The 27,626-nt window shown below is 40.5% G+C and overlaps 1 protein-coding gene across 2 annotated transcripts in view; it reads right to left on the minus strand.

Annotated features, from left to right (window-relative positions):
- Window positions 1–21,124, minus strand: part of COG3 (component of oligomeric golgi complex 3) — a 60,512-nt gene extending 39,388 nt beyond the window's left edge. The window contains exons 1-11 of one of the 2 annotated variants that reach the window (XM_060080049.1): window positions 20,810–21,124; window positions 11,306–11,452; window positions 8,959–9,020; window positions 7,516–7,681; window positions 6,654–6,728; window positions 5,449–5,541; window positions 4,662–4,787; window positions 3,318–3,398; window positions 1,571–1,614; window positions 978–1,104; window positions 293–384 (exon numbers count right to left, since the gene is read on the minus strand). In XM_060080049.1, the coding sequence (XP_059936032.1) occupies window positions 293–384; window positions 978–1,104; window positions 1,571–1,614; window positions 3,318–3,398; window positions 4,662–4,787; window positions 5,449–5,541; window positions 6,654–6,728; window positions 7,516–7,681; window positions 8,959–9,020; window positions 11,306–11,452; window positions 20,810–20,983 (1,187 nt within the window). In that variant the 5' untranslated portion in view covers window positions 20,984–21,124. The remainder of the gene's footprint in view (window positions 1–292; window positions 385–977; window positions 1,105–1,570; window positions 1,615–3,317; window positions 3,399–4,661; window positions 4,788–5,448; window positions 5,542–6,653; window positions 6,729–7,515; window positions 7,682–8,958; window positions 9,021–11,305; window positions 11,453–20,809) is intronic. The other variant, XM_060080048.1, reaches the window with a different exon arrangement.
- Between the last annotated feature and the right edge of the window lie 6,502 nt (window positions 21,125–27,626).

Genomic DNA, 27,626 nt, shown 5'->3' on the forward strand with positions numbered 1-27,626 from the left:
GATAAAGGGATCTAGATACCAAGACAGTTCCCTATACAGGATTCTTACTATCATAACTTATTGTCTCCATAATTATAATTTAAACAATACGAAAGTATGTTGGCCTTTAAGCTGCACATCTATTTCAAAATAAATAACCACTGTCCCATCCAACAATATTCTGTTCACATACCCACAAAAGTTAAAACACTCCAGAGTTAACTTTAGAATACTCCTATAATATAATAAGCCATTACAGCCATTGGCGAATTTAAATCTTAAAAACAAGAGTTAGATTCTGTGTACCACCTACTCTAATTTTGATGTTGGTTTTGTAAAAAATTCGTTATAAAGTTGGTGCTCATCCTGGCATACATGAACCATAAAGGCACAGCCACTGCGAATCTGCGGGAAACAAACACACACCATCTATAGTTAGAGACACACAACAACTCCAGCGTTTATGAAATAAAGCCAACATTTTATTTACAAAGAGACTATGCATATATAATTCATAAAACAACTCCCTGAAGAACAGAAAATGGTTTTCTGCACAGTGGAACTATCGATGATTTTTATTTTCTTCTTTATGCTTTCTAAGCTTTTGACAATGAAAATTACTCTTCTAGTTGAAAAGTATTTAAAAAAATAATCTTTATGTATTTTTCTATAATCTGAATTAAAATCACACTAAAAAAAGCACTTCTGCAGCAAAAGCTAAGATTAATTTGTCTACATAAATCCAGAAACTTTGAAACTTCATCTTTCAAAAAACAATACTGATTTGTGAATCTTCATACCTCAAAAAATCAATCAAGATGAGAATATTTTGCCAAATTGAATGCTAATTACTAAACTAGATTTGTCATAACAGAAGGAAACATTCTGTAAGTTTGTTGATATGGGGACCAAAACTTATTTACCCAAGTATAGTTTCTAGGGTATCCTAACAGCTCAAAAGAAGGTTTAACATTAAACCACAACAAGCAGAAACTCACCAAGGCACAGTGATCTCTGTTATTCTGGCTGGTTAACTCTGTTACAGTACAAGTAATACTAGGGCCCAAAAGGAGTTCCCGCTGATCAAGGTAACACTGGTGGATGTCATTTAGCAGTTGTTGGTATCTGATGAAAAGCAAATGAGATTGGAGTACTGTATAAACTTCTGATTTCAGATATGTAAATTAAATCCGATCTTAAATCCCAAAATAGGTTGCCAAACCTCCAAAGCTATATGGTTACCGCTCATTTGCCCACATTAAATACTAGAAATATTTATGTATATAAAGAAAAAACAAACCATAATGAACTACCATAACCTTTATCTTTTAAAGACAGATTTATCTTCCAAGAGTAGTGATGTTACATCTACCTAAATGAGAAGGAAATCCTGCTATTTGGGAAAAGATGCCTTACAAACTCACCAGGTCAGGTCTGTGACCTTGCTCCCCAAACTGAGCTGTGTGCTACAAGAAAAAGCTTGTACAGCATGCAAGGTAATTGCTCAGAAAATATCAGGGACATAACAGACTTGGCAAAATAGCACTTCAAGGAAGGTAATTTGGAAATTGAAGACCCTGTGGGTACTCACTCAGGTATTTTTTCAGATCGTTGTTCTATTTGTTCAATGAGAGTCTGTGGAATAAAGACAAGTCCATTAACTCCATCTGTTTTAGTTATATTTTCAATTGCTTTCTGATTATAATAGTAACACAAACTCATGTTAGAAAGTCTGTGACTACAAAAAAGTTGAAACATGAAAGTCACCTAAAACACAAAAAAAGTAATCACAGTATTTCAGAATATTTTCTTTCAGTTTTTGTATGCACACAGTTACTACATTTTTCTTTTTAAACAAAACTGGAATTATACTACATATTCAGCTTTGCAATCTGCTTTTTTTTTAAAGATTTTTTAAAAAATTTATTTAATTTCTTTTTGGGTGAGCTGGGTGTCGTTGCTGCACATGGGCTTGCTTCTAGTTGCAGCGAGCGGGGGCTACTCTTTGTTGAGGTGCATGGGCTTCTCATTGCGGTGGCTTCTTTTGTTGGGAGCACAGGCTCTAGGTACATGGGCTTCAGTAGTTGTGGCACACAGGCTCAGTAGTTGTGGCTTGCGGGCTCTAGAGTGCAGGCTCAGTAGCTATGGCGTACGGGCTTAGTTGCTCCGTGGCATGTGGGATCTTCCCGGACCAGGGCTTGAACCGTGTCTCCTGCATTGGCAGGCGGATTCTTAACCATTGCGCCACCAGGGAAGCCCAAGGAACTGGCATTTTAAAAATTAAGTCTCCCCAACCAGGAACCTATTGTGATAGGTTTACCATTTATTCAAACTTTTATGATTTTCTTTCTAGTTTTGTTATTTTCTTCATCCTTATATTTCCATTAAGGTTATTTCTAGGTAAATATTTTATGCTTTCTGTCACTAATATAAATGAAACCCCATCATATATACTAACTGGTTACTAATGATATGTAGGAAAGCCACTGATAATTATATAATCATTTTATGTTCACCCACCACTGAGCCCTCTTATCTACACCATTTCTTTTCTAATCAAAATTTTATCATTGCTAGTTCGACTAACAAGCAAAAGCAACAAATCAGGCACAATCTAAACCTCAAACCATCAACTAACCACTGTATCTTCTCTAAACAAGACCAAGTTCCTATTTCAAAAAACAAAAACTCCTTTCCACTGACTTTCAAGAGGGAAACAAGGAAGAGAGTGAGGTCAGAGTCAGCAAAAGCAGACTACTCTTTCTAGTAGCTTCACAATAATAATAAAAAAAAAAGATACATGTACCAGCTCCAGTCAGCTGTATCTGGGATTACACTGATTTAAAGTATTGCATTGGCTCTCTACTTTTCCTGAATTAGCATGACATGCAACATCCTCTGTGAGATGGTCTTTGCCATCTTTCCTTTCTTCTTTACTATCACACCCTACTGAAAGTCTTGTGTTTCAGTCTTAAATGAGGTCCTCCCAAAATACAAGTCTTTTATGTCTCTACAACTTTCCCTATACATGCTGCTCTCTCTGTATAAAATATCCTTATCAATCCCCTCAAGTCTGCTATAAATCTATGTTTTTTTAAGCTCAACTATCACCTTCAACTGGAAACGTTCCCTGAGCATCACAGCAAGAGCTAGGTGTTTCCTGCTCTGTGGGCTTAAAGGACCTCAACATACACTGCTATAATGTGGAAGGACAAAGTCTACCTTTCATTCAGGTTCATTTTCCTGGTATAAACAAAGGACCTAACATACCTTAGCATTTCCAAAGGGCTGGCTAAATAAATTTCATAGCATTATCTTACTTATGTCAATAGACTTACTCTGACTTTGGGGGCAGCAGCTCGAAATTTCACATAAAATAGTGTGAAGGCATTGTCTGCATTAGGTACAGATGAAGGATCCTAAAGAAACATGGGGGAGGATAGGGAAGGAAGATAATTAGCGAACAAATACTGATTCAGAAAGTATAACACAAACCATTTCGTATGGCTACTGCTTGGCCAACCAAAAGCTTACAGAGAGAAAGATTAAATACTATTATTGCTACAAATGAGAAATAATTATGTGGAGCTGTCATCTCTCTCTACTTTATAATTAAAATTTATGCTATGTTACATGAATTTTGGTGGTAAAAAGACTGAACTCAGATTCATACTCAGTCACTTTCTGAGTGTAGGACTTTGGTCAAATTACTTAACCTCTCTGAGATTCAGTGCATCCATTAAATGGTGGTAACACACACGCACAAAGGTTTTACACAGCTCAATTATAAAGTACTAACACATAGTAGGTACTAGTACTTATTAGGTATTAGTTTCCTAAAATAAAATTTTGCAAAATAGAAAAATTCTATAGTCTGTTATGTCAGCTAAGAGCAATGGGAATGGTAAAATGCAATATAAAAATCAGTAGCTTTGAACTAAAAGCTCAAGATATTCCATATTCTTTAGAAAGTAGGCTGAAAAAATAAAATAAATTATCTTTCAGGTTTTATTTTCTTAGGAAAGAAATGTGCTCAATGACCATCTGATCTAGCTCCACTCTTATTTTCTAACCTAACACGCTGCTAATTTTCCACCTAGCATCTACTAAAATCTGTAATTTATTAATTTGTCTTTTTCCTTCTTTACTGATTATTTCTCCTGAACATAAGCTCCATGAGGGCAGGGACCTTGTTAGCTCCTTTCACTATTGTACAGTTCTTAGTACAATGCCGAGCATTTAGAAGGCATTCAATAAAAATACATTTGCTAAATACAGAAAATTAAATTATCCATCATTTGTAAAGAAAGAATCTATCATATGTAATTCTACCACTCAGACAGAACCACTTTTATTATTTTGGTGTATTTCCTCCTAATATTTTCTTTAAAAAGATAGGAAAAGAAAAAGCTTAAGTGAGAAATAGTTTGAATCTTATTTTATTATTTATCATATAGTACTGAATATTTCTCACACTGTTATATATTCTTTGAAAATAAGACTGTGACAGACATATATAATATAGGCATTTTTTCTTATTATAAATAAAATTGCAACACATATTTATTTAACAAAAGGTAAAAAAAAATTGGAGTTACTAGATACTAATCTCAGACTAACATTATGGAAAATAAATGAATTAAAAAAACAAAAACAAAGAAACACCTCACCAGTTAACTCACCCTTTTTAATAACTGACTTGTGAGGTTCTGTAGTGTGTTCACAGTATATGTCTTCATGAGGTGCAAAGCTTTAGAAAGACACTGCTTAAATTTCAGTAAATATACAGGATAATCTTTAAAATTTGGCTGTAAAGGAAAGGGAAAGATTTACAAAGATGAAGCAAACTTTTAATGAAAACCAACCTGTCCTTTATGTAAAGCTATACAGAAAGTTCAAAAGAAGATCTTATGTAGATTGTAAGCTCCTTGAAGACAAATACTATGACTGTCTTGGTCATAGCCAAATTCCCTGTGCCTGGCACAAAGCAAGGGCTCAATAAATATTTGCAGTTTTTAGCAAAATATATTTTCAGTATCCCACAGACAACAAGGCTAATATGTGAGGCCCAACTGAGAAAAGAATAGGAGTTGGGTGAAATAAATACAGCTATAAATCCTTGGAGGGCAGAAAGAGATGGTTATTAAACCAAAGGACTTGTCCTTTTATTTCCCCCGCTAAGTAATACTTTTTGTTTCCAAGGAAGCATCTAGCAAAACAGTAAGTCAGTCCAAAAATCACTAGTCCTTTTAGATGGGATAAAGTTGTGTCAGCCAGCCGCTTTTGCTATTCCAGGGGTTGCTGCAGCAGCTGAAAGCATTTTTTACATCACTACTGACAATGACTAAGAATTTACTATAGTTTTTCTTCAAGTATATTATGGAAAGAAATAATTAGTTTACTGCATAAGAAATGATATAATAGGGATGTTAAGATTTCTTTAAAACATACAGAAATACCATGACTTACATGAGATGATATGTATGTAATACAGTCATCTAACTTGGCCAGCATTGGTATAAATCCTTCACTATTCACAGACAGCGTGGGAGAATTCAATTTCTTTAAGGGAAAAAAAATTTTTACATTTTAAGAGTCACCAAATATACTCAAATGCAGCCCATGTGTAACAATACAATAAAGAAAGGACAAATTTAAAAGAATATGGATTGAATTCAGTTTACTCCTAATGACCTTTAATGGGGCTCTTCACGAATTAGTAAACACTTTATACTCCATTGCACAATGTTATATAAAAATAATACATCATGTAGCTAGATTTCCCACTTTCTAGCACTTTACAACATAAATTTTCCACTTTCAAACACTGGCGATCTTCTCAAGGTTAAAAGATTAACTAGCAGTTATCATGTTCAGCAGTCATACTGAAAGTAAAATATAAGTAAACATATACAAATAGTACTAATATAAGGTAATATATAATATAAACATGATATTTAATATAATAAAGTGATAAATATTAAAATATATAAAACTATATAATATATATAAAATATAAGTAAAATGACCTAATTATTTCTTATCTTGATATACAAATAGTTTGGCAATGATTTATATTTCCCATTGCATTCCACTGTTAACCGGCTACTGGTTTTATTTCTAACTCCTTAGTAAACAATAATAATTTAGATTAATTTAATAATTTTAATAACATGATTTATATGCAGTTATTATGATTGATTTATGAGCCAGAACACAGAGAAATATAATTTACACAGAAGTCTTTATTGTGACTACCTCTTTGGGATCCAAGAATCCGTTATGAGGACTATACTTTTCCTCAAACTAAACATGAGATTAGTTTAAGAAATATTTTAATTACTATTATAGACGCACAACCACAGCAAGATTTAAAATGGAATATTTCTTCTTATAACCTTCACAGCTTACAAATATGATACTATAAGAGTTAACCAACAAAGAGATTTTAATAGCAAAAATACAATTTAAGAAGAACTATTATTTAAATCACATTTGGAAATCTGAACTGGTAATGGTATGTCCATCACTTACAAATAGGAATATCTTAACAAGCAGCAAACTATTAAGTTAAAATATCACTCAAGCCAATTTATAAGATTAAAGATTATACTCAGAATGGGAAATATAAAATAAAGCCACTAATTCTAGAAAAAATAAAGAACAATGCTTACTGTGTTAATAGTTTCCAATTCATTAAAATAGGAAAGCTTTTGTTGAATGTTTTCAGCCAGATCAACAAGTTCCGACTTGAATTTTTTAAAAGAGAAAAATCAGTTATTGTGAGAACGTAAGAATCAACACTCCAGTCTCAAAATTACATCGAAGAGATTTATACTAGACATACAGGTTTATATTAGATATATGACTTCAGAATAATGCCCAAAGATTTCTGCAATCATGGGCTAAAATAAGCGATGATTATTACAGTAAATTACATATCTTTTTATAAAATAACAGACGATTACCTTTTTAAAAACATACAAATATACATAGATAAAATTCTGAGATAAGTATAGTAACTTAAATATTCTATCTTTAAGTCACAAGTTTATAAGTGCAACCTAGATCTGTTCATCTTTTCATAAACCCCACCATTAGTATAATCACTATGCCTTGTTTGAAAAGTGTCAATAGGGAATTCCCTAATGTCCCGTGGTTAGGGCTCGGCGCTTTCAGTAACAAGGACTGGGTTCAATCCCTGGTCGGGAGCTAAGATCCCGCAAGCCGAGCAGCGCAGCCAAAAAAAAAAAAAGAAAACTGTCGCAAATGTGAATATACCCTCTTCACTCTGAAACTGTACTGAGACCTAACAGCTCAAAACATATGAAAGCTTGCCCGTGCTCCTGCTGACATAAGCTTAAAAGCAGGCTGTCAAAGTAATAATTTGCATACTTAGCACAGGGCCTCATACAGAGAAATGTTCAAAATATACTTGGAGAAATAAAGGAAATTAGAATTAAATTGTATTCATCTATTTAAAAATAAAATATTAAACATAGTCAGTCACTGACACTCTCTCCTATTCCAAATTACCTGTTCTTTCAGGAGCTGTTCACAGGCTTCATGTAGGGTTCCTGTCTTATTGGACACAAAAAGATACTGTTTCTGCAATGATTCCAGATGCTGAAGAGCACTGTTGACATCATTCAATATAGCATCACACTGCTCCTGAAACCCAGACAAGTAATCCCTCATCTGTCTAGAAAACAGAACCAAAAGGGGATTGGCAATAATATTTTCCCCCAATAAGCATAGACAATAAACAACAAAGTCTCGTTTTCCCCCAAATGTTTGCATTTCAGAAGGAAAGTCTGACCTATTCAAAAAGTTTATTATATTCAGAAATATAGCAAAAACTATGTCACAAACTGTTTCAGTACTTAGGAAGGAAAATGATTGAAACTATGAGCAATAAAAGGAATCAGCCTGGGCTTCCCTGGTGGCGCAGTAGTTGAGAGTCTGCCTGCCGATGCAGGGGACACGGGTTCGTGCCCCAGTCTGGGAAGATCCCACATGCCGCGGAGCAGCTGGGCCCGTGAGCCATGGCCGTTGAGCCTGCGCGACCGGAGCCTGTGCTCCACAACGGGAGAGGCCACAACAGTGAGAGGCCCACATACCACACACACACACACACACAAAAAAGGAATCAGCCTTAAAGCCATAAACTGGCTTTTCACATGTAGGGCAATAAATCATGGCCTCAACTTTCAAAGACTGGGACACCAGGCCCATCCCAAGGTAACAAGTAGGTCCATCCTTCAGGTCATGTCTGCCTTTGAGAGATGGTGTGATGTCATGGAAAGAATTTTGGACTTGGAATTGGAACACCTGAGTCCAAGTCCCAGCTCTGCCCAAGTCTCCATGACATTAGGCAAGTATTTAATAGTCACAGGCCTCAGTTTACTCGTTTGTAAAATGGGAATAATAACACCTTTCCTTATAGAGCTGCTATGAAGATTAAATGGAATCATACATCAAAGAGCCTAACACAATGCCTAGCAATAGTAGTCACTTAATTAATGTTAAATGAATACAAATGTTCAACCCACGGTCCCCAAATCAGCTAGAAACAGTACAGTCACTTCCCCCGTGCTGTCAATATACACAAACAAAACAACATAGTTCACACCCAGCCTAGCTGGCCATCCCTAAAGTCTCTTGGGTCTCTCCCTCTAAAGAAAGGCAGCAAACACCTCTTAGAGTTCCTGACAAAACTCCCACTTGATTCCAAGACCTTCTAGAGTTATCTAAAATCAACCTCTGCCCCTCCTAACCTATTAATTACAATGTGACTTTTTTTAAATCACACAACTTCCAATACCAGTTGGAATGACCCACATCCTTTCTAGCTATTCTTAAAGAAAATGTTGCTGTTCAAGTTTTCTTTGTACCTTAATTTTGTTTAAAGGCACAGATAATGAAATGATTAAGATGATCTAAGAATTAGGACAGCCAACAAATATAAGAGCCACATACCTATATTTAGTTCCTTCATCCTGATCCATCTGAGTCTGTAGCTTTGCAAACCATGAGAAAAACTGGAAAAATAGGGTATTACGTTGTCAACAAAACTAAAACAGAGAAAATGAAAAGTGGCTACATGCTAAGCAGCAAGTCAAAAGGGTAGACACTAAGTCTTACTGTTTGGGGCTCAGACATTAATAGCTTTAAGCCAGGAGATGATAATTTAATTGCATGGTCAGTGTCTACATTCCAGGAAAAGCAAAGTATCTTAAAAACATGGGCCATTTTCAGAGTTAAATAAGAAAGAGTATTAACACGATAATATGTAGAAATAAACATTTCTTCCTAAGAAGCTAATGCCTACCTGCTAGTTTGCCAAATTTGAGTAGGTAACATAGGGCTTTGGGTAAATATTAATGTTATCTAATAATAATTGTGAGAATATAAGCTCAGAAATAATATAAAGGAGTGGTTTAAAAACATAGCTTTTGCATCAGCTAAACCTGGGTTTGAATTCTGGTTCTACTATCAAGTTGTATACTTAAAATGAGTACATTTTATTGTATGTAAATTCTAACAATGTATTAGATCTTTTTTTTAATTTAAAGAGAGATATGCAAGTGCAAATTTAATCCGGAAGATCTTTTTTTTTTTTTTCAAATAGTCCAAGTAAATTCATAGACATGGTGCAAGATTATCTTCTATAATTCTCAAGTGGGATTCGAAGTCAAAGGTATGCTTTATTCTCTCAAGATACTACTCTTGCCAAGTACCTTGGCTTTCGGTTCCTGAACACTGTGTGCTTGGCACACACTGCATTTACATGCATTATCTAATTTAATTCTCATGAAAGTCCTATGAGATAAGTATATAATTATCTTTGTTTTACACATTAGGAAACAAGAGACCTGAGAAGATAAGTAATTTGCCTGAGCTCACAAAGATGGTAAGTGATAGAGGTGACCTTCAGATCCAGGTTGGTCTAACTCAAGAGCTAGAGCTCTTCATCACTTTGCAGCACTGCCCCTCTTGACTTAGTGCAGAGGTCCCCAACCTTTTTGGCACCAGGGTCTGGTTTCATGGAAGACAATTTTTCCGTGGACCCGGTGGGGGGCAGAGGGGGATGGTTTCGGGATGATTCAAGTGCATTACATTTACTGTGCACTTTATTTCTATTACAATTACATTGTAATATATAATGCAATAATTATACAACTCACCATAATGCTGACAGGAGGCGGAGCTCAGGCGGTAATGCGAGCGATGGGGAGTGGCTGTAACTACAGATGAAGCTTCGCTCACCCGCTGTTCACCTCCTGCTGTGCAGCCTGGTTCCTAACAGGTCACGGACCACTACCGGTCCGTGGCCTGGGGGTTGGGGACCCCTGACTTAGTGTATATGCAATTCAGCACATTTGCTTTATGTTTCACTTGGTAAATGCCTTAGCTTTGATTCTTCTTTTTTTTTAATTGAAGTATGGTTGATGTACAGTGTTGTGTTAGTTTCAGGTGCATGGCAAAGTGATTCAGTTTTATGTGTGTGTGTGTGTGTGTGTGTGTGTGTGTGTGTGTGTGTGTGTGTGTGTGTGTGTGTGTGTCTATCTGTTCTTTTTCAGATTCTTTTCCCTTATAGGTCATTACAAAATACTGAGTATAGTTCTCTGTGCTGTACAGTAGGTCCTTCCTCAGCTTTGATTCTCAAGAGGACAGAAAGATGAGACAGAGGAAGCAGCAGAAGAAACTACTGTACATTTAAGTTTATAGTCGGGAATAAGCAAAAACCAAGAGATTTCACATGCCAAATTTCAGAAAAATAACTATAAGCGTTCGTCTAAAGAGCATATTGAGGTTTTTAAGAAAGAAATTACCTAGCAACAAGCAGTGAGGGGTGCGGTTGGGGGGTCTGCATGTGTGCATGTGTGCATGCACATGCACGTTGGGGGACACATTAACACAGACACATACTGGGAGGAGGTCTAAAGGGCATAAAATATCAAAACCTTAATAAATATAATAGTCTATCCAAACTTGGAATAGCATATTTTTATCTGTACTGCAAATAAAACTGGGCAACAGGTTCATTTAAAACACTTAAGAAATAACCACAACTAACACAAAATCAGAAATGTTCTAGAAAGAGACACAGCTTTGGGAAAGATCACTGGTGTTCTCCTTACTTGGTGCAAGTAATATATCCTTCTTTCTCCAGCCCCCAAAACAAACAAACAAACAAACAAACAAAAAGATGTTCTAGAAAGACTTTAACTACAGTTTCCAATGTTCAGAACTTTTAATTAGGACCTCTGTCTTGAGACATTTAAAACAATCAAATATCCTTAAAAATAATGCTGCCATTCACCTGCTGTGCAGTTTCAATTCTTTCTTCTTCCATTTCTAAGGAGGTGAATCCCTTCAAGAGAATGTCTTCTGTAGATTCAGGCACTACTGAAGCCTGTGCAATGGGCAGCGACTGGGATGTTAAACTGCACAAGTCTTCAATTGGGAGCTTGAAAAAAAAAGAGCCACAAAGATATTCAAATAACTTGAAAATTCTCTAAACTTAACTCAAGATTGGTATTCCATCTCAGGTGTTCTGAAAGAGAATGAAATGTCATCTGTTAAATCATCTGATGTTAACAAGGGCCATATAATACTAACACTTATAACTAGGTTCTCTCTATATTAAATGCTGGTCTCAAAATATAAACATGACACCAATACCCAACCATTTGCAAAGTATGGTTTTTGCGTTACCTTTTGAAAACTGGTGGTGAATCTGTACTAATCCACACACCTTTTCCTACTGGAACCTCTTGTGAACTAGCACCAGTCAAAGGCAAAACCTGCGTGCTAATATAAGTAGCTGGCCCTCTCCATTATCAACACAAGAGGCTCACCTCATTAATATGAACTAACAAAACAAATCGTACCCGAGAATCAACTACCAACAACTATATCCCCTTCTACTATTTCTACCCTGCTGCTACACTTCACCCGCATCTTCTTGCTGAAGAATTCTGAAAGTACAACTGAAAAGAAAGAATTTCAGAGCTTCCCGTCAGCTTCAGAAGAGCCTTACCTTGAGGCCATCAGACCTACAATACTGTCTAGTTTGCCATTACTAAAGATATTCCAGGTGTGCATTTCCCTAGGGTCATACAGACAAGCTGTTTTTGGACTTCAAAGAAAGGGAGTGTGAATGCTGGGGAAGGTAAAAGGGTGGAATTATTTCGTTTCAATCCCAGTTTCTGCCCTTAAGGCATGACATCTAAGGTCCAGCAATAAAAGACCTTAATCCAAGGCCTTAGGAAATTGCCTCCTGTCTATTTTTCTAGATACAGAAATTTCAGCTGAAGACAGTAGTTTGTCTTCAAAGCTAAAATAAAATAAGCTAGATGCAAAATGCACCATCATTAATTTAGAAGTACAACCCTTTAAATATGGGGGGAGGGAATTCCCTGGCAGTCCAGTGGTTAGGAGTCAGTGCTTTCACTGCTGTGGGCCCAGGTTCAATCCCTGGTCTGGGAACTAAGATCCTGAGAGCAGCGCGGCATCAAAAAGAAAGAGATAGAGAGAGAGAAAGAGAGAGAAAAAGAAAGAAAGAAAGGAAGGAAGAAAGGAGGGGGAGAGAGAGGGAGGGAGGCAAGGAGGGAGGAAGGGAGGGAGTTTTGTGTCTGGGTTCAAGTGGGGCTGCACCTTCGGGCGCGGTAAAGCACATCACAGTGCGGCCTGGTGTGAACCCTGCTCCTGCTCACTTAATAAGCGTGTTACAACGGGCAAATTACTTAATGCTTCTAAATCTCGATTTCTTCTCTATAAAATAGGAATTACATTATCTGTATCATGAGGCCATTGTGAAATGAAGAAAACACAGGTGTAAGAAAACAGGCTCCTTGGACCACTGGGAAGCTGCAGACAGAAGAAAAGTGTTCAGAAAGGTCCCCAATCTGCTTTCTCCCAGGAGGGTCCTGGATGTACAGAGATATGTCTTACTAAGAGCATCACTGTTCAACACAAACTCTTCCTGAATGGTGACACAATCCCTGAACAGAAAAGGGCTGTTGGGCAGGAAGAATTAAGTTTCTGAAATCTGATGAGAATCTATCTTGACTCTAACGCGTCACCAGCAACTGTGTGCTGCCACCAGAGGCTCTGAGGACAGAGGAAGCTGAGCTGAGCTAAGTCTACCTGCTCATGCTCTGTGCAACCATCCAGTTACCAACAACAAGCTCTCTCCTCGGAGGCAATGCTACGTGTATTTAGCATAATGCCTGCCAAATAATAAATACAATCAACCGGAGCCGCTTCTATTTATCATATTATTATTCCTATTTATTAGTAGTAACAAAGTAAATTTATTTCTTTTAATTTATTTATTTTTATTGAAGTATAGTCGATTTACAATGTTGTGTTAGTTTCTTGGGTACAGCAAAGTGATTCAGAAATATGTGTGTGTGTATATATATATGTATATAAATTCTTTTTCAGATTCTTTTCCATTATAGGTTATTACAAGATATTGAATATAGTTCCCTGTGCTATACAGTAAATCCTTCTTGTTTATCTATTTTATATATAGTAGTTTGTACCTATTAGTCCCAAACTCCTTACTTATCCCTCCCCCACTTTCCCCTTTGGTAACCGTAAGTTTGTTTTCTATGTCTGTGACTCTGTTTCTGTTCTGTAAATAAGTATTTGTACCACTTTTTAGATTCCACATATAAGTGATATCATATGATATTTCTCTTTCTGTCTGACTGACTTAGTATGATAATCTCTAGGTCCATCCATGTTGCTGCAAATGGCATTATTTTATTCTTTTTTTAATGGCTGAGTAATTGTATATATGCCACATCTTCCTTATCCATTCATCTGTCAATGGACACTTAGGTTGCTTCCATGTCTTGGCTATTGTAAATAGTGCTGCTCTGAACGTTGGGATGCATGTATCTTTTGAAAGAAGAGTTCTCTCCTGATACATGCCCAGGAGTGGGATTGTTGGATCAAATGGTAACTCTATTTTTAGTCTTTTAAGGAACCCCCATACTGTTTTGCATAGTATCTGCACCAGTTTACATTCCCATCAACAGTGTAGGAGGGTTCCCTTTTTACAGTAAGTAAATTTACAAATCAGAATCTATACTGCTTCTTGGGAGCAGAATCGTCTAAGTTACCTTTACAAAATTATAGTTTATTAGTAGTAAAATTCAGTTATATATGAACAGATCATGACAAAATTCAAACACATAATTCTATCAGCACTGTTTACACGATACCTAAGGAGAAAAAGGGAGAGAGACATGGATCCGGTGCAGATTTGAAAAATATACCAGAAAGCACATGGAGGCTAGGCTAAAAGAATGCTAGACAGAGTGTTGCTTGCACCCTAATAATAAGAAAAAGACAAATAATCTACAAAATCAGGTTCTTGAAGCCATCAGAGAGTTGAGGTTCCAGAGTAACCAAGTAGCTTAAAATCTAGAAAAAGATGGGTATCTCCAGGCAGAGACAGAGTGAGAGCACGGGCTTACCATGACAGATGATGGAAAACTAGATGACAAATGCCACCCGAGTAGGTAAGAACTAGGCTAACATTGCTTTCAAATTACTAAATGCTAGAGGACGGGTGAGTACAGAATGCTTGGAAGTCACAGACACAAGGGGAGTTTGCACCCACTCACATGGTCTTCACGGACCTCCACCAGGTGCTCATGAGAAAGAATGAGGACTGGTGGTGCAGGCTTAGAAGAGGAGGGGCCTGGGGAAAGTGGGGCACAAAGCCCCATCCAGACCCTTCTCCCCAGTGGAACAAAATCTTAAGACACTGAAAAAAGGGCAGCAAGCCCTATCAACCCTAAGGCACAGAGGAGAACACACTACAGCCGGGGAAAGGGAAAACCACCACTACCCCTGGAGGAGAGGCAAGAAAGAACCCAAGACCCAGAACATCAGAGGTCTCCTACTGCCGGAGGAGGGCAGTGTCAGTAAGAAACTCCACCCCTGAGTCCCAGGGGCAAAAGGCCTGCCTAAGACTGAGACTGGACGCAGAGGACAGAAAACGCCCACCTACCATCACCAGGCTATAGAGCGCCAGCAATGCTCTCCTGTGGGAGGGGCAAGAGCACAGACACCCTCTGAGACACAGGCACACAGCACACCAAAAGCTGAAGGTTGAGAAGGAAGGTTAAGAAGACTGTGCAGCAGCCCAGCCCCAATGCTAGGCAAAAAGTAATGAAAGAGAAGTTTGAAGCCAGTGGTAAACTAAAGGCAACCAGAACAAAAACAAAACCCAAACCTAGCCCACTAACCCAAACCTCCACACTAATGACCTAACAGAGTAAGTGTATTCATTTCCAAGCATTCCCGCTATTTCCCTCAATCTCAAATGTCCTGCATACAATGTACAGTATTTGACCAAAAGTTACATTAAACAGCAAGGAAAAAAAACGCAGCTCATTGCCAAGAAACGAAGCACTCAACAGAGCCAGACTCAAGAGATGATCTGGATATTGGAACTATAAAATAAGGAATTTAAAATAACTGCGGGGGCCTCCCTGGTGGCGCAAGTGGTTGAGAGTCCGCCTGCCGATGCAGGGGATACGGGTTCGTGCCCCGGTCTGGGAGGATCCCATATGCCGCGGAGCGGCTGGGCCCGTGAGCCATGGCCGCTGAGCCTGCGCGTCCGGAGCCTGCGCGTCCGGAGCCTGTGCTCCGCAACGGGGGAGGCCACAACAGTGAGAGGCCCGCATACCGCAAAAAAAAAAATAAATAAAAAATAAAAAATAAAAAAATAAAAATAAAATAAAATAAAATAACTGCGACTGGGCTTCCCTGGTGGCGCAGTGGTTGGGAGTTTGCCTGCCAATGCAGGGGACACGGGTTCGTGCCCCGGTCTGGGAGGATCCCACATGCCGCGGGGCGGCAAGGCCCGTGAGCCATGGCCGCTGAGCCTGCGCGTCCGGAGCCTGTGCTCCGCAATGGGAGAGGCCACAACAGTGAGAGGCCCGCGTATCGAAAAAAAATAAATAAATAAAATAACTGCGACTAATATGTCAAAGGCTCTGGTATGAAATATAAATAAAATGCATGAACAGACGCAGAAGTTAAACAGAAAAATAAAAACTATACACGTCCAAGAGAAATGCTGGAAATAACCATTATTGTAACAGAGATGAAGAATATCTGCAACAGACTCATCAGTACACTCAACACAGCTAAGGAAAGAATCAGTGAACTTGAAGACAGGTCAATAAAAATCACCCCAAATTAAACATAAAGAAGAAACAGCATGGACAAATAAAAACTGAACACAACATCCAAGAACTGTGGGATGGTAATAAAATGATCTAATATATGTGTAATCTGAATCTCAAAATAAGGAGAGAGAGAGAGAACAGGGTAGAAGAAATATTTAAAGAGATAATAGTTGAGAATTTTCCAAAAATAATGAAAGACACAAAGCTACAATTCTGAGCTCAGAAAATCCCAAGCAGAATGCAGATGCATGTGTGCGTGTGCACACACACACACACACCCCCTTAGACACATCACGTTCAAACTCAGAGAGAAAACAAAAGTCATAGAGAAAACCTTAAGGCAGTCAGAGAGAAAAAGATACATTATATACAGGGGAACAAAAATAAGAATTAAAGCAGACTTATCAGAAATCATGCAAATCAGGGGACTTCCCTGGTAGTCCAATGGGTAAGACTCCGAGCTCCCAATGCAGGGAGCCTGGGTTCGATCCCTGGTCGGGGAACTAAATCCCACATGCACGCCGCAACTAAGAGTTCACATACCACAACCAAGAAGCCCGCATGCCACAACTAAGACCTGGCACAGCCAAAATGAATAAATAAAATTTTTCTTTTTTAAAAAGCTGCATTTTTTTTTTTGCGGTACGCGGGCCTCTCACTGTTGTGGCCTCTCCCGTTGTGGAGCACAGGCTCCGGATGCGCAGGCTCAGCGGCCATGGCTCACGGGCCCAGCTGCTCCGCGGCATGTGGGATCCTCCCGGACCGGGGCATGAACCTGCGTCCCCTGCACCAGCAGGCGGACTCTCAACCACTGTGCCACCAGGGAAGCCCTAAAAAGCTGCTTTTTAAAAGCTTATGAGGGGGCCTCCCTGGTGGCGCAGTGGTTAAGAGTCCGCCTGCCAATGCAGGGGATACGGGTTCGTGCCCCGGTCTGGGAGGAGGATCCCATATGCCGCGGAGCGGCTGGGCCCGTGAGCCATGGCCGCTGGGCCTGCGCATCCGGAGCCTGTGCTCCGCAACGGGAGAGGCCACAACAGTGAGAGGCCCACATACCGCAAAAAGGAAAAAAAAAAAAAAAAAAAAAAAAAAGCTTATGAGGGAGTTCCCTGGTGGTCTAGTGATTAGGACTCGGTGCTTTCACTGCATGGCCTGGGTTTAATTCCTGAGGATTAGATCAGGAAATGATCTAATGAGAAAATTTAAAAATAAAAGCTTATGAGAAGATGCCCCCATTAGGTACATTTGCCCAGCTGTCTTCTTTTCTCAAAGCACCTGGAATAGAATGGCAAATCAAGAAGGGTGTGTTGCAGGGAGATCAGCTCGGTGCTTTGTGACCACCTAGAGGGGTGGGATAGGGAGGGTGGGAGGGAGACGCAAGAGGGAGGGGATATGGGGATATATGTATACATATAGCTGATCCACTTTGTTATACAGCAGAAACTAACACACCATTGTAAAGCAATTATACTCCAATAAAGATGTAAAAAAATAAAATAAAATACATGGTAGAACTATTTAAAAAAAAAAGGTGTGCTGGTGTCACAAGCTTTCCTGTTCTGACGACTCTTTCACTCCTGAAGACGAGATGTTGACCGAATGCCTCTGGCTTACTCGCACTGTCCTGGCTTCCAGATGGAGCAGACATTTACCACCAGAGAGAGAAGAGCAGAGACCTAGGCTCCTGGTTGGTCCTGGATAGCTACTGTACAGCTTACCCAAATGGGGACACTAACATATTAAATACTAATTACAATAAACTATCAAGCCTTGCCTGACCAGCTGAGCAGTTCCAGGAAAAAACAAGCAAATATACCTTTCTCTTCCAAACTTTACTTCTTGCACAGTTCTGGGTTGGAGAAAATCACTTTGTAATCAATCTAATAAATTCATTCCCTAAATGAAACCTGATGTTACCTACTCTGTTCGGAGCAAATCATTGAAGAGGTACAGATGGAGTCTCAGAACCTTCCTCCAGGCACCTAACCTCTTCTTTTCTTACCTTTGGTCTGAGTGACACCTACACAGTACCAGCTCAGGATCATAACATTCTAGTCTATTCTTTTAAGGTAATAATCATTTGGGGAGAAAAGCACATGAATAATATAATACTGGCAGGTAGCTTGCTGTGTGCACTTTATATACTTGATTTACTTCTCACAACTCCCTGTGATGCAAGTACTATTATAATCCCCATTTTATAAAGAAGAAAACAGGCTCAGAGAAGTTAAGTATCATGTCTAAGGCCACACAAACTTTAGGAAAACAACAACTGTAACAGTAAATTACAGGTAAATTTCAGGATAAATTATCTCAGCATTTTATCGAGAATTACTAAACTCAGCAGAAAGAAAAAGGCCCTCACTACTAAAAAGTTTGCCCTGGCTACAAGAAACCAGTCTACTTAATATTCTACTGCAAATTTTCTTATCTAACACCAAATAAAAAGGTATATAAGATTAGTTCTCCTAAATAAAAAGGAAAGCTATAAACAGCTTCATGATATTTGCTGAGAGGTAGCTGGCCTCTTGCTATTCAACTAACTTGCCCAGTTCCAGTTGTTCAGGATGTAATTTATCTCCTGAAAATTGTGAAACACTACAGAAAATCCTTTACAGGTTTTATTTTGGTTGGACAAAATAAAAATTGAGGCATTCTTTCTCAGCGCCAGTGTTAAAAACAGTGGTAACAGGGATAAAAAATTCAATTCCAAAGTCTTCCCACCAGACATATAAAGGAAAAAGAGGGCTGTCGAAAGCTGAAGAGCAATGAGAAATTCCCCCTCAAAGATTCCAGGATGGGTAAATAACAGGCTGGTATTTCATTCTCACAGCAATCCAATGCCAAGGCTGCATGTACCAGAAGACCCTCACTGAACCCTTGAACTTGTCAAGCTCATCCCCTACCCAGGGCGTTGCACTGCTTTTTCCTCCAGCTGGAAGGTTATTTCTCTAGTCTTTGCAAGACTGGCTTCTCGTTTTCCATCATGAGTTCTCACCTTAGGCGGTTACTTTCTTAGAAAGGCTTTCCCTCTTTATCTAAAAGGGCACACCTCATTCCTTGGTGTCTTACCATCCTGTTTCATTTTCCTTATATCCTGGAGGATGGTCTGAACTTACCTTCTTTGTTCTTTTTCACATGCTCATAATCACCATAATTATGTCAGCTCCATGAGGCTAGAGGTCTTGTTTTTCTTATCTTTCTGTCCCCCCATTCCTAGCCCCAGGTAGGCACATAATATATGTTAAATGACTGCATGGGGCTAATGGTAGGTATTATGTTGCATAAATACCAAATAATGGGGTGAAAATGAAAAGATCCCATTTACTTCACTCCAAACCCTTTCCTTCATGCTCAGTGGGAATAATAATATTTTATGACTCAAGACATTAAAAATAAAATGGGTCACTTTTCTTATGGAATACATTCACCACAGGTACTGTGATGTCCAAGCATCCTGCTTTGGTGAGAGGCCAAATCAATTATAAACAGACTGAAATATTTATAGAGCAAACAACTTCTATTGCCCAGAGCATAAAAGACTGATAGCCATGCCAAAACAAATTTCCAACTGCTTCCTCATTTATTTCAAACACACTTCCAGCACAGAATCCTAGAGGTGGACAGAGAAACCCAAGAAAGAACACCTGTACTTTATGGCAGAGTGTGCAACGGCGAAAAGTGGCGAGAACTTTCAAACCAAAGTTCTTAACCTCTGAAGTGTGAGGGCAGAAAAAGTTGAAGTCTCTAAACTCAGTCTGCCTTTGGACACAACCGTGTAAAGAGAATGCTTCCAACATCAAAAGTAACCATCAGCGCTAATAAAATAATAACCGCCTAAACCTAGCCCTCAAAACTAGAAAAAGTTTGTCAAACATCTGACTACTCATAAAATGTACTTCTTACTATTATAACTAATTGAATTGAATCACACAAGCAGTAATAAAGATAATATCCCAATGGCAATTAGGATTAAAAACGTTGACACTAAAACCGACAACCAGCATTATCTAATAATGTACTGACCCAGCTTTCAAAGAAAAATTTTTATTGCTTTGCTATAAGTCAAATATAAATCGGATCTCCCACAACCTGCACTTGATCGAGAGCTCATTGCTCAGTGTGCGATGAATGAAGCTGTCACCCGGGATCAACTTTGGTCTCCCCAGGTGCCCCTATGGAAAAAGGAAGCTGGGCTATTCATTAACGTGGTAAACAAATACCAACAGGAGGCTGTCCTGAAGCAAAGCACTTCGGGTTCAGTGTCTTCTCCTTCCGGGAGAAGGTGGGCAGCAGGACTATGCCTCGATGACACCAGGGGCACCCGGGGCAAGGCTCCCGGACAACCGCCCCACGCCGCAGGGGGCGGGCTGGGTGCCGGCGGCCAGCAGCTGCTGAACGCCCCCGCAGCCGTCCCCACGCCGTTGGGGAGAGTCGGCGGTCCGGGCCAGCGTGAGGCCTGACAGCCCGGGAAGGTGAGGGGCCTCTCCCACCGGAGCCGACACTGTGATCGGGGAGGAGAGAAGGGACCCTGGACAGAGGTCTGCAAGGTCGGGGTCCGCCGGCGCGCCCGCGGAGTAGCCCAGCCCAGCTCCCGCCCGTCACCTCACCTCGGCGGGCACGGGCAGGTCCTCGGCCGCCGCCTTCAACTCCAGCACCGAGTCCGTCTGCCGGTCGGTCAGCGGCGCCGTCGTGTCCGGTCTCCCATCCCAAAGAGCCAGCTTCTCCCGAGCGTCCCGCTCCGCCGCCGCCTCCGGCTGCAGTAGCAGCGCCGCCTCCGCCATCGCCGCCGCCCCAGCAGCCCGCAGCAGCAGGCGGGAGGTGGGAACCCCGACAGAGAGATGTCCGGGCCACTTCCGGGAGAGCCGGGGCTTCCAGCACTGCACCGGCGGCGGGGCGGGGCGAACCGGAATACCCTGACCCCGGAAACGCTTCCCCCGCGTGGGCGGGACTGAGGCCAGAACTGACGTGGCTTTAAACGGGATACAAGTATTTCCGGTTGGGATGTAGACGGAGAAGGCGAAGGATATAGGCCCTAACGGAAGTAGACATGCCCCTACCAGAAGTCCCTTCCTCAACATCAATAACTTTATTGTTAATGTTGTTACTGACAACTGTGCTCAGTGACCCTGCCGGCAGGGGCCTTCGTGAGCCCCGGCATCTACTGCTTTTTTCTGCTCACAGCCTGGTAGTCTGGGTTAGGTGTGTGGACTGATTTCCGTGTTGACATGTTGCCAGTTTTCACAACTTTTCCAACATCCAATAATTCCGCTGTTAGAAACCTAATTTATGAAAACACATAAAAACTCGAAGATTTATATATATCAGACATCATAAATAGTATCAAATAACCACCTGAACGTCCAACATTGAATAACTGGATCAATAATTCATGGCACAGACGTGTAATTGGAATACTGTTCTGCCATTTAAATCATGTTGTATATTTCAGCAACAAAATAAATAATGATTGTATTGGGTCATAACCTGTAGAATAGAATAAATACCCATGAGTCCATACTGATATAAATAAATGACTGAATGAATAAATAGGGGAGAAGTGACAACTCCACCTTACTGAAGAATTCCAATCAATAAATGTAGAAAGAATGAGGGGAAAGAAATCATTAAAGATACTACAGTAATGATTATAGCAGGCAAAATCTAAGGATGGGTGCTAAAATTAGTGGGTGAAAGTCGGAGGAGAAACAGAAATTTGCATGGTATCTCTCCAAGATATTTATTAATGGGAGGGAGAGGAGGGTGGCTGTTAACTTTACAGTGGAGAAACCTGGAAGACATCCTCCCTTAACCAAATGATCAAGGTCAACATCATCACCATGAAACTCCTAATATGAAATATCAAGAAGCACACAATATTTCTTTTGTGATATTCTTGCCAGAAATGCAAAACCACATTCTAATTATGAGAAAACATCAAACAAATTCAAATTGATGGACATCCTACAAAACAATTCATGAGTACTCTTCGAAAGCGTCAAAGTCAAAAAAAAAAAGTGTCTAAGTCATAAAACACAAGGAAAGACCGAGGAAATGTTACATTTTGGGGATGAGGGAGACATGACAAGTAGATGCAATGTGGGAGCCTGGATTGGACCCTGGGTCAGAAAAGGGAGAACTATAGAATAAAATATAGATATCCAAATAAGGTCTACAGTTTAGACGACAGTAGTGTACCAAAGTTAATTTCCCAGTTTTGATTGTTGTACATGATATAATTATGTAAGATGATAACATGAGGGGAAGCTGGATGAAGGGCACATCTGAATTCTGTAATACTTTTACAGCTTTTCTAAAGTCTAAAATTATCTCAAAGTCAAGAGTTAAAATTCTCATGTTGTAGAAAATATTTATCTCCTTGGAGAAATGATATAATTAAGAATGAAACAGTGTATCATCCTACTGATCAAAGGAAACACTTCCAAAATATTCAGATGATTAGAATTACTAATAATTATTTTCTTCCTTTTTTTTTCCAATGAGTTTTGCATCTAAGCATAAGAGTGTTTGTTTGTTTTAATTAGTATACCTAAAACACACTTCCTCCTTTTCAGGCCAGGCTGATTCCAAAAATCTCAGAAATAAAGTTTATCCTGTTGAGTTTTGTGATGATAATTCTTCGCCAAACATCATCCTTCAAGGGCCAGATATAAGCATCTTCTCTCACAAATGTGCTTCTACTGCAGATATTCCTAAACCTATAATCATGCTACTTTCTTCTAAACATTGTTTAATTTCTTAAAATATTTTTTACCAACTAGTGATTCATGATGCTAAAGGGATGCAGTGCAGGTCATGGTACTCACAGAAAAGATTTGGGACAAGGCTCAATGTCTAATCAGCTGCTGTGAAGGCAAATGAGGGGAGAGAAGGGTAGATATTCAACACAATAATGCCTGGACTATTCCTGAATTGAAGAACTGGAGCTAAGAGAGGACAGCAAAGATCCAGCAGTCACCAGCTGGCCCTGCAGGGTGGGGGAGAGACAAGAGCAATGAAACAGTAACTGCAGTGTTCCTGGGGTGTTTTCATTGCAGAACACTAGCATAGAAGTATATACATTTAAACGATGCACTGGTTGCTCAAAATACAGTGGAAAGGGTAGTATACAATATGTTGAACTCTGCTTCAGACTCTAGGGCTCTTTTCTGTATGGACAAATATTATCTAGTGTGCCCCATCCCCAGAAGAAGTACAAATTTCCTATAATGGATCCACTTTTATACTCTGTATTACAAGTTAAATTTCTTCCTGTTTCCAGCTGGTGATTAGCTTATTCCCAGAAGCACTAGATGTCATGACAATTACAACTGCAGCTTTAATTTTCTACTGTAATTTTTTTTTGACCGCACCTCACGGCTTGCAGGATTCTCAGTTCCCCGACCAGGGATTGAACCCGGGTCACGGTGGTGAAAGTGCCAAATTCTAACCACTAGACCACCAGGGAACTCCCTCTACTGTAATTTTTAACAATATTATTTATTTGATTCAAGTATTGCTAAGTGTTCCCATAGAAATGGTCAAGTTGATATAGTAAACACTCATATAGCATGTATCTGTACATATGCATGTACATATAAGGCACACATGTATTCATATAATGTGTGCATGCAAAGAGAGAGAAATGAGAAGACAGGATTGCACAGGCTATCTCGGGAAAAGGATGAAGATGAGGTCAGAGGAGTCTCATCCCCAAGTGATCAAGGTCTCATATCACAGTAGATGACATTTTGTTTGTAAGGTGTTATTCAGATTTCCCTTTTGATCTCTTGATTGAAACCCTGTTAAGGCAGGTTATTCTCCCATTTAGATTCAAGCAAATGAAACACAGGATGATGAAGTGAGACATCAAAGGCATTTGGGAAGGTGAAGGAAAAGACCACTTTTCCACACTCTTTCTAGAGGGAAACTTGCCAACACCTATCAAAACACAGGCTAGACACAGGGAGATCAGATCGGTGCTTTGTGACTGCCTGGAGGGGTGGGATAAGGAGGGTGGGAGGGAGGGAGATGCAATAGGGAAGAGATATGGGAACATATGTATATGTATAACTGATTCACTTTGTTATAAAGCAGAAACTAACACACCATTGTAAAGCAATTATACTCCAATAAAGATGTTAAAAAAAAAACATAGGCTAGAGAAATGGAGAGAGGATAGCTCTTTGATCCAGCAATTCTATATCTGAGAATCTATCCTAGAGAAATTTACATATTAAAAAAATAGTAGTACATGCACAGGATAGTTTGCAATGGAGAAAAAGTGGACACAGCCTAAATGTTTTTCAGTGGGGAAATGGTTTAGTTCCCATTATTTATTGCTACCTAACAAACTAACCCCAAAATCATGCCCTAAATGAACCACCACTTTGTTCGTATCTTTCATAATCTTGCAGGTCAGGAATTTCTAGAGGGCACATCAGAAAAGACTCCTCCCTGCTCGCCATGTCTGGAGCCACAGCTGGGGAAACACAAATGGCTGCAGGCTGGACAGCTGGGGTCTGGCTGTGCATCTCTGCATCCTCGTGAAGTCTCAGAGCTGGTCCACCGGGTCTCTCCATGTGGTCTCTCAAGTGTGAAGACCTCAGAGTATTTGGATGTGGCTCAGGGCTGGAAGAGATTGTTCCCACTTCTTCTGCCCTTGCATCAGAAGTCACAGGTCACTTCTGCTGCACTCCACCAAGCGAGTCACTATAGTCAGGCCAGATTCAAGGGGAAGGATTGACTCCACTTCTTAATGCGGGGAGTAGTTAAGAATCGGCAGCATTTTTTTTTTTTTTTTTAGGCTGCACTGCCTGGATTGCAGGATCTTAGTTCCCCGACGAGGGACTGAACCTCCACCCTCGGCAGCGAAAGTACGGAGTCCCCATCACTGGACCACCAGGGAATTCCCTTATTTGTGTTTTAATGTTCCATTAAGAATGCATAATGTTCTACAAGGTATGTGCACCTATTATTGCAGACCTGTCATAAAGAAACAGAAAAGTTTGCTTGTGGGATATATTAAAAAATATATCTTGTGAGGATGGATAGATAATCTTGCAATGGTTTGAGGAGCCTTTCAGAAAAGGGTAGAGGAAAGGAGCTTTCCTGACAGGGATTTGTGACTGTCTGCTGACATTAAGAACATGAGCGTAAACATCACAGGAGCCTGGAAACTGAGCAACAGCTGGGCCAACTGTAGAGGAAAGAAAGGAAAGCTAGAGGCACGGAGGACTTCAGGGAATTGACCAAGTGTTGGAAACCACTCCACTGGCCTCTGCTGGTATTAATTCCCCACGTGGTGCTCATTCAGCTTGCGACCCCCTGCCAGGAACCAGAAGGTTACGCTTGTAGAACATGTAAATGAATATGTGCTAGCAGTAAATCTAAACAAACCCTGACACAAGGTCTGAAGTGGTTCCCCGCTCCTCCTGAAGTAGGTCCCTTCCTTCTCCTCTTGGCTGGGATGAGGGAGGGGAGGTATTTGTCACCTTTGGAGGTCTCCTCTGGGTGAAGACAGGGTTTCCAGACGTCTGTTTTAAAACTAACAGCCTGGTATATGAGGGGTGTTTTGTTTGTTTTTGATGAATAAAAACAAAACAACCAAAAAGCAAAAACATCTCTCTTCTTTTTCAAATTAAATAGCTTTCATGATTATGTCATGACATAATGAGTATTCATCCGGAATAACCTAGATCCTGCATTTTAAACTTTTCATTTGCAGATTTTTATCAGGTGTGGCTGGCATTTTGCCGAATCCAACCGACAGCTTTAAACAGGGGAAGGAGCAGAAAAAAATGTTCTGAACTTTTTCCTTCCTTTTTACTCACTTCCTTACTGGGATGTGAGCTTGCTAAACAACAACTGTGGGTGAGCCTCAGGACCAGGGTTGCCATGGTTTCTATGGCCCTGGGTCCTGGCCTCCCTCCCCCGCCCCTTCCCCAAGTGTGAGCATTTGTGGTTGGTGGCTCCGGGCGGAGACGGGGGCCGCTGATGATGGGCAGGCGCCAGGTGCTAGTGGGCCTGTGGCCAGCTCACCGCAACACCAAGACAGCCCCGCAGAGCCCGGTCCTTTCCGGGCCGGAGCTGCGACTCGGGCCCCGCCTACCTGGGAACAGGCTGCTTGGGGTCACTCCTGTCCCTGCCACAGAAGGCAGATCCCAGGCAGCCATGACCCGGCTCCCCGCTGGAGAACGCAGACAACAGTCAGCACCCTGGCTTAGGGCCTCTTTGGTTTATTCGTTCCACAAGTGATGGTTGGGCTGAGTCGTTCATATCCATGAGGCCGGCCCCAGGGTCAGTGGTCCAGGGTGCTCACCAGCCTTTGCTTGTCCTCATGTTGGTGCTAACAACAGTGTTTAACAGCCCGGCCCCGGAGCCCAACCACCCAAGGGTGTGCCCTGCTTACCTTCCCCAGGTAAACATAGGCAACTAGAAACTCTGTGCCTCAGGTGTCCTGATGTGAAAATGTGTACTGAATAAAATAATTAAAGTACTTGCCCTTTTGGATGTGTGGTGAGGATAGCACAAGATGATCTGTGTGAAAGCCCTAGAATGACACAGGGTGGGTGCTCAGTAAGGTATTGGAGAGGAAGAGAGTGGGGAGGAGGAGAGGGAGAGAGTTTGGAGGAGAAACTTTCAAGTAGTTTAGATTTTAATCCCTCTGGAATTCTGCAGGCTGATCTTCCAAAGTCTCTAGGACTTGAGTGCAGCTGTACCTCTGCCTGTGGGGATCTTTAAGAGACATCATCAAGCACATTCCAAGGACAACTTCCTCAGCTGCTTTCCAACCATTTTTCTGTGCCACATCCCAGACGACTGGATCCACTGCCAGCAGCTACAGGGGTCTATTTCCACCTGGTTCTCAAGTGGGCTGGGGCTCCAGATGGAAGTCCGCTGGATTGAGAAGCCCTGATTCTGATGACACCCACCTCCCCCAGGCCCCATAAGGAATCGCTGTCATACACCAGGGACATCCAAAGCGTGTGCCTTGTGTCTGAGCCAACGACAGTTAAGGAGACCCCTTCCTACTCTTCCGTGGGGTCAGAGCAGCTAGAAGCAGCTTTGTGGTGACCTTGACAGTCTCTAGCTAAGGTCGCAGTGACTTCAGGCTTCATCCCCAGAGAAGAAATAGCACAAACCAGTGCCTGGCTGTGTTCCCAAATAAGGGCTCTTTGACCTTTTAAGAAGAGAATTCAGAACTGGCAGAGAATCTAAAGATCATGTAATCAAACCTTTCATTCTACAGATGAGCAAACTGAGGCATACAGAGAGGAGAGGACGAGATGACCCAAGTCCCACAGGTGGTTGGTTAATGTTGAAGTTAGGACTAGAACTTAGATAACCTGACTTCTGGGACTGATGCTCTTTGTACCACCCCAGAGTTTTCCCAAGGTGAGTAATGCACAAAGCCCTTTTAAAAAA

The sequence above is a fragment of the Mesoplodon densirostris genome, chromosome 17, assembly GCF_025265405.1.
Source record: "Mesoplodon densirostris isolate mMesDen1 chromosome 17, mMesDen1 primary haplotype, whole genome shotgun sequence".
NCBI lineage: Eukaryota > Metazoa > Chordata > Mammalia > Artiodactyla > Ziphiidae > Mesoplodon > Mesoplodon densirostris.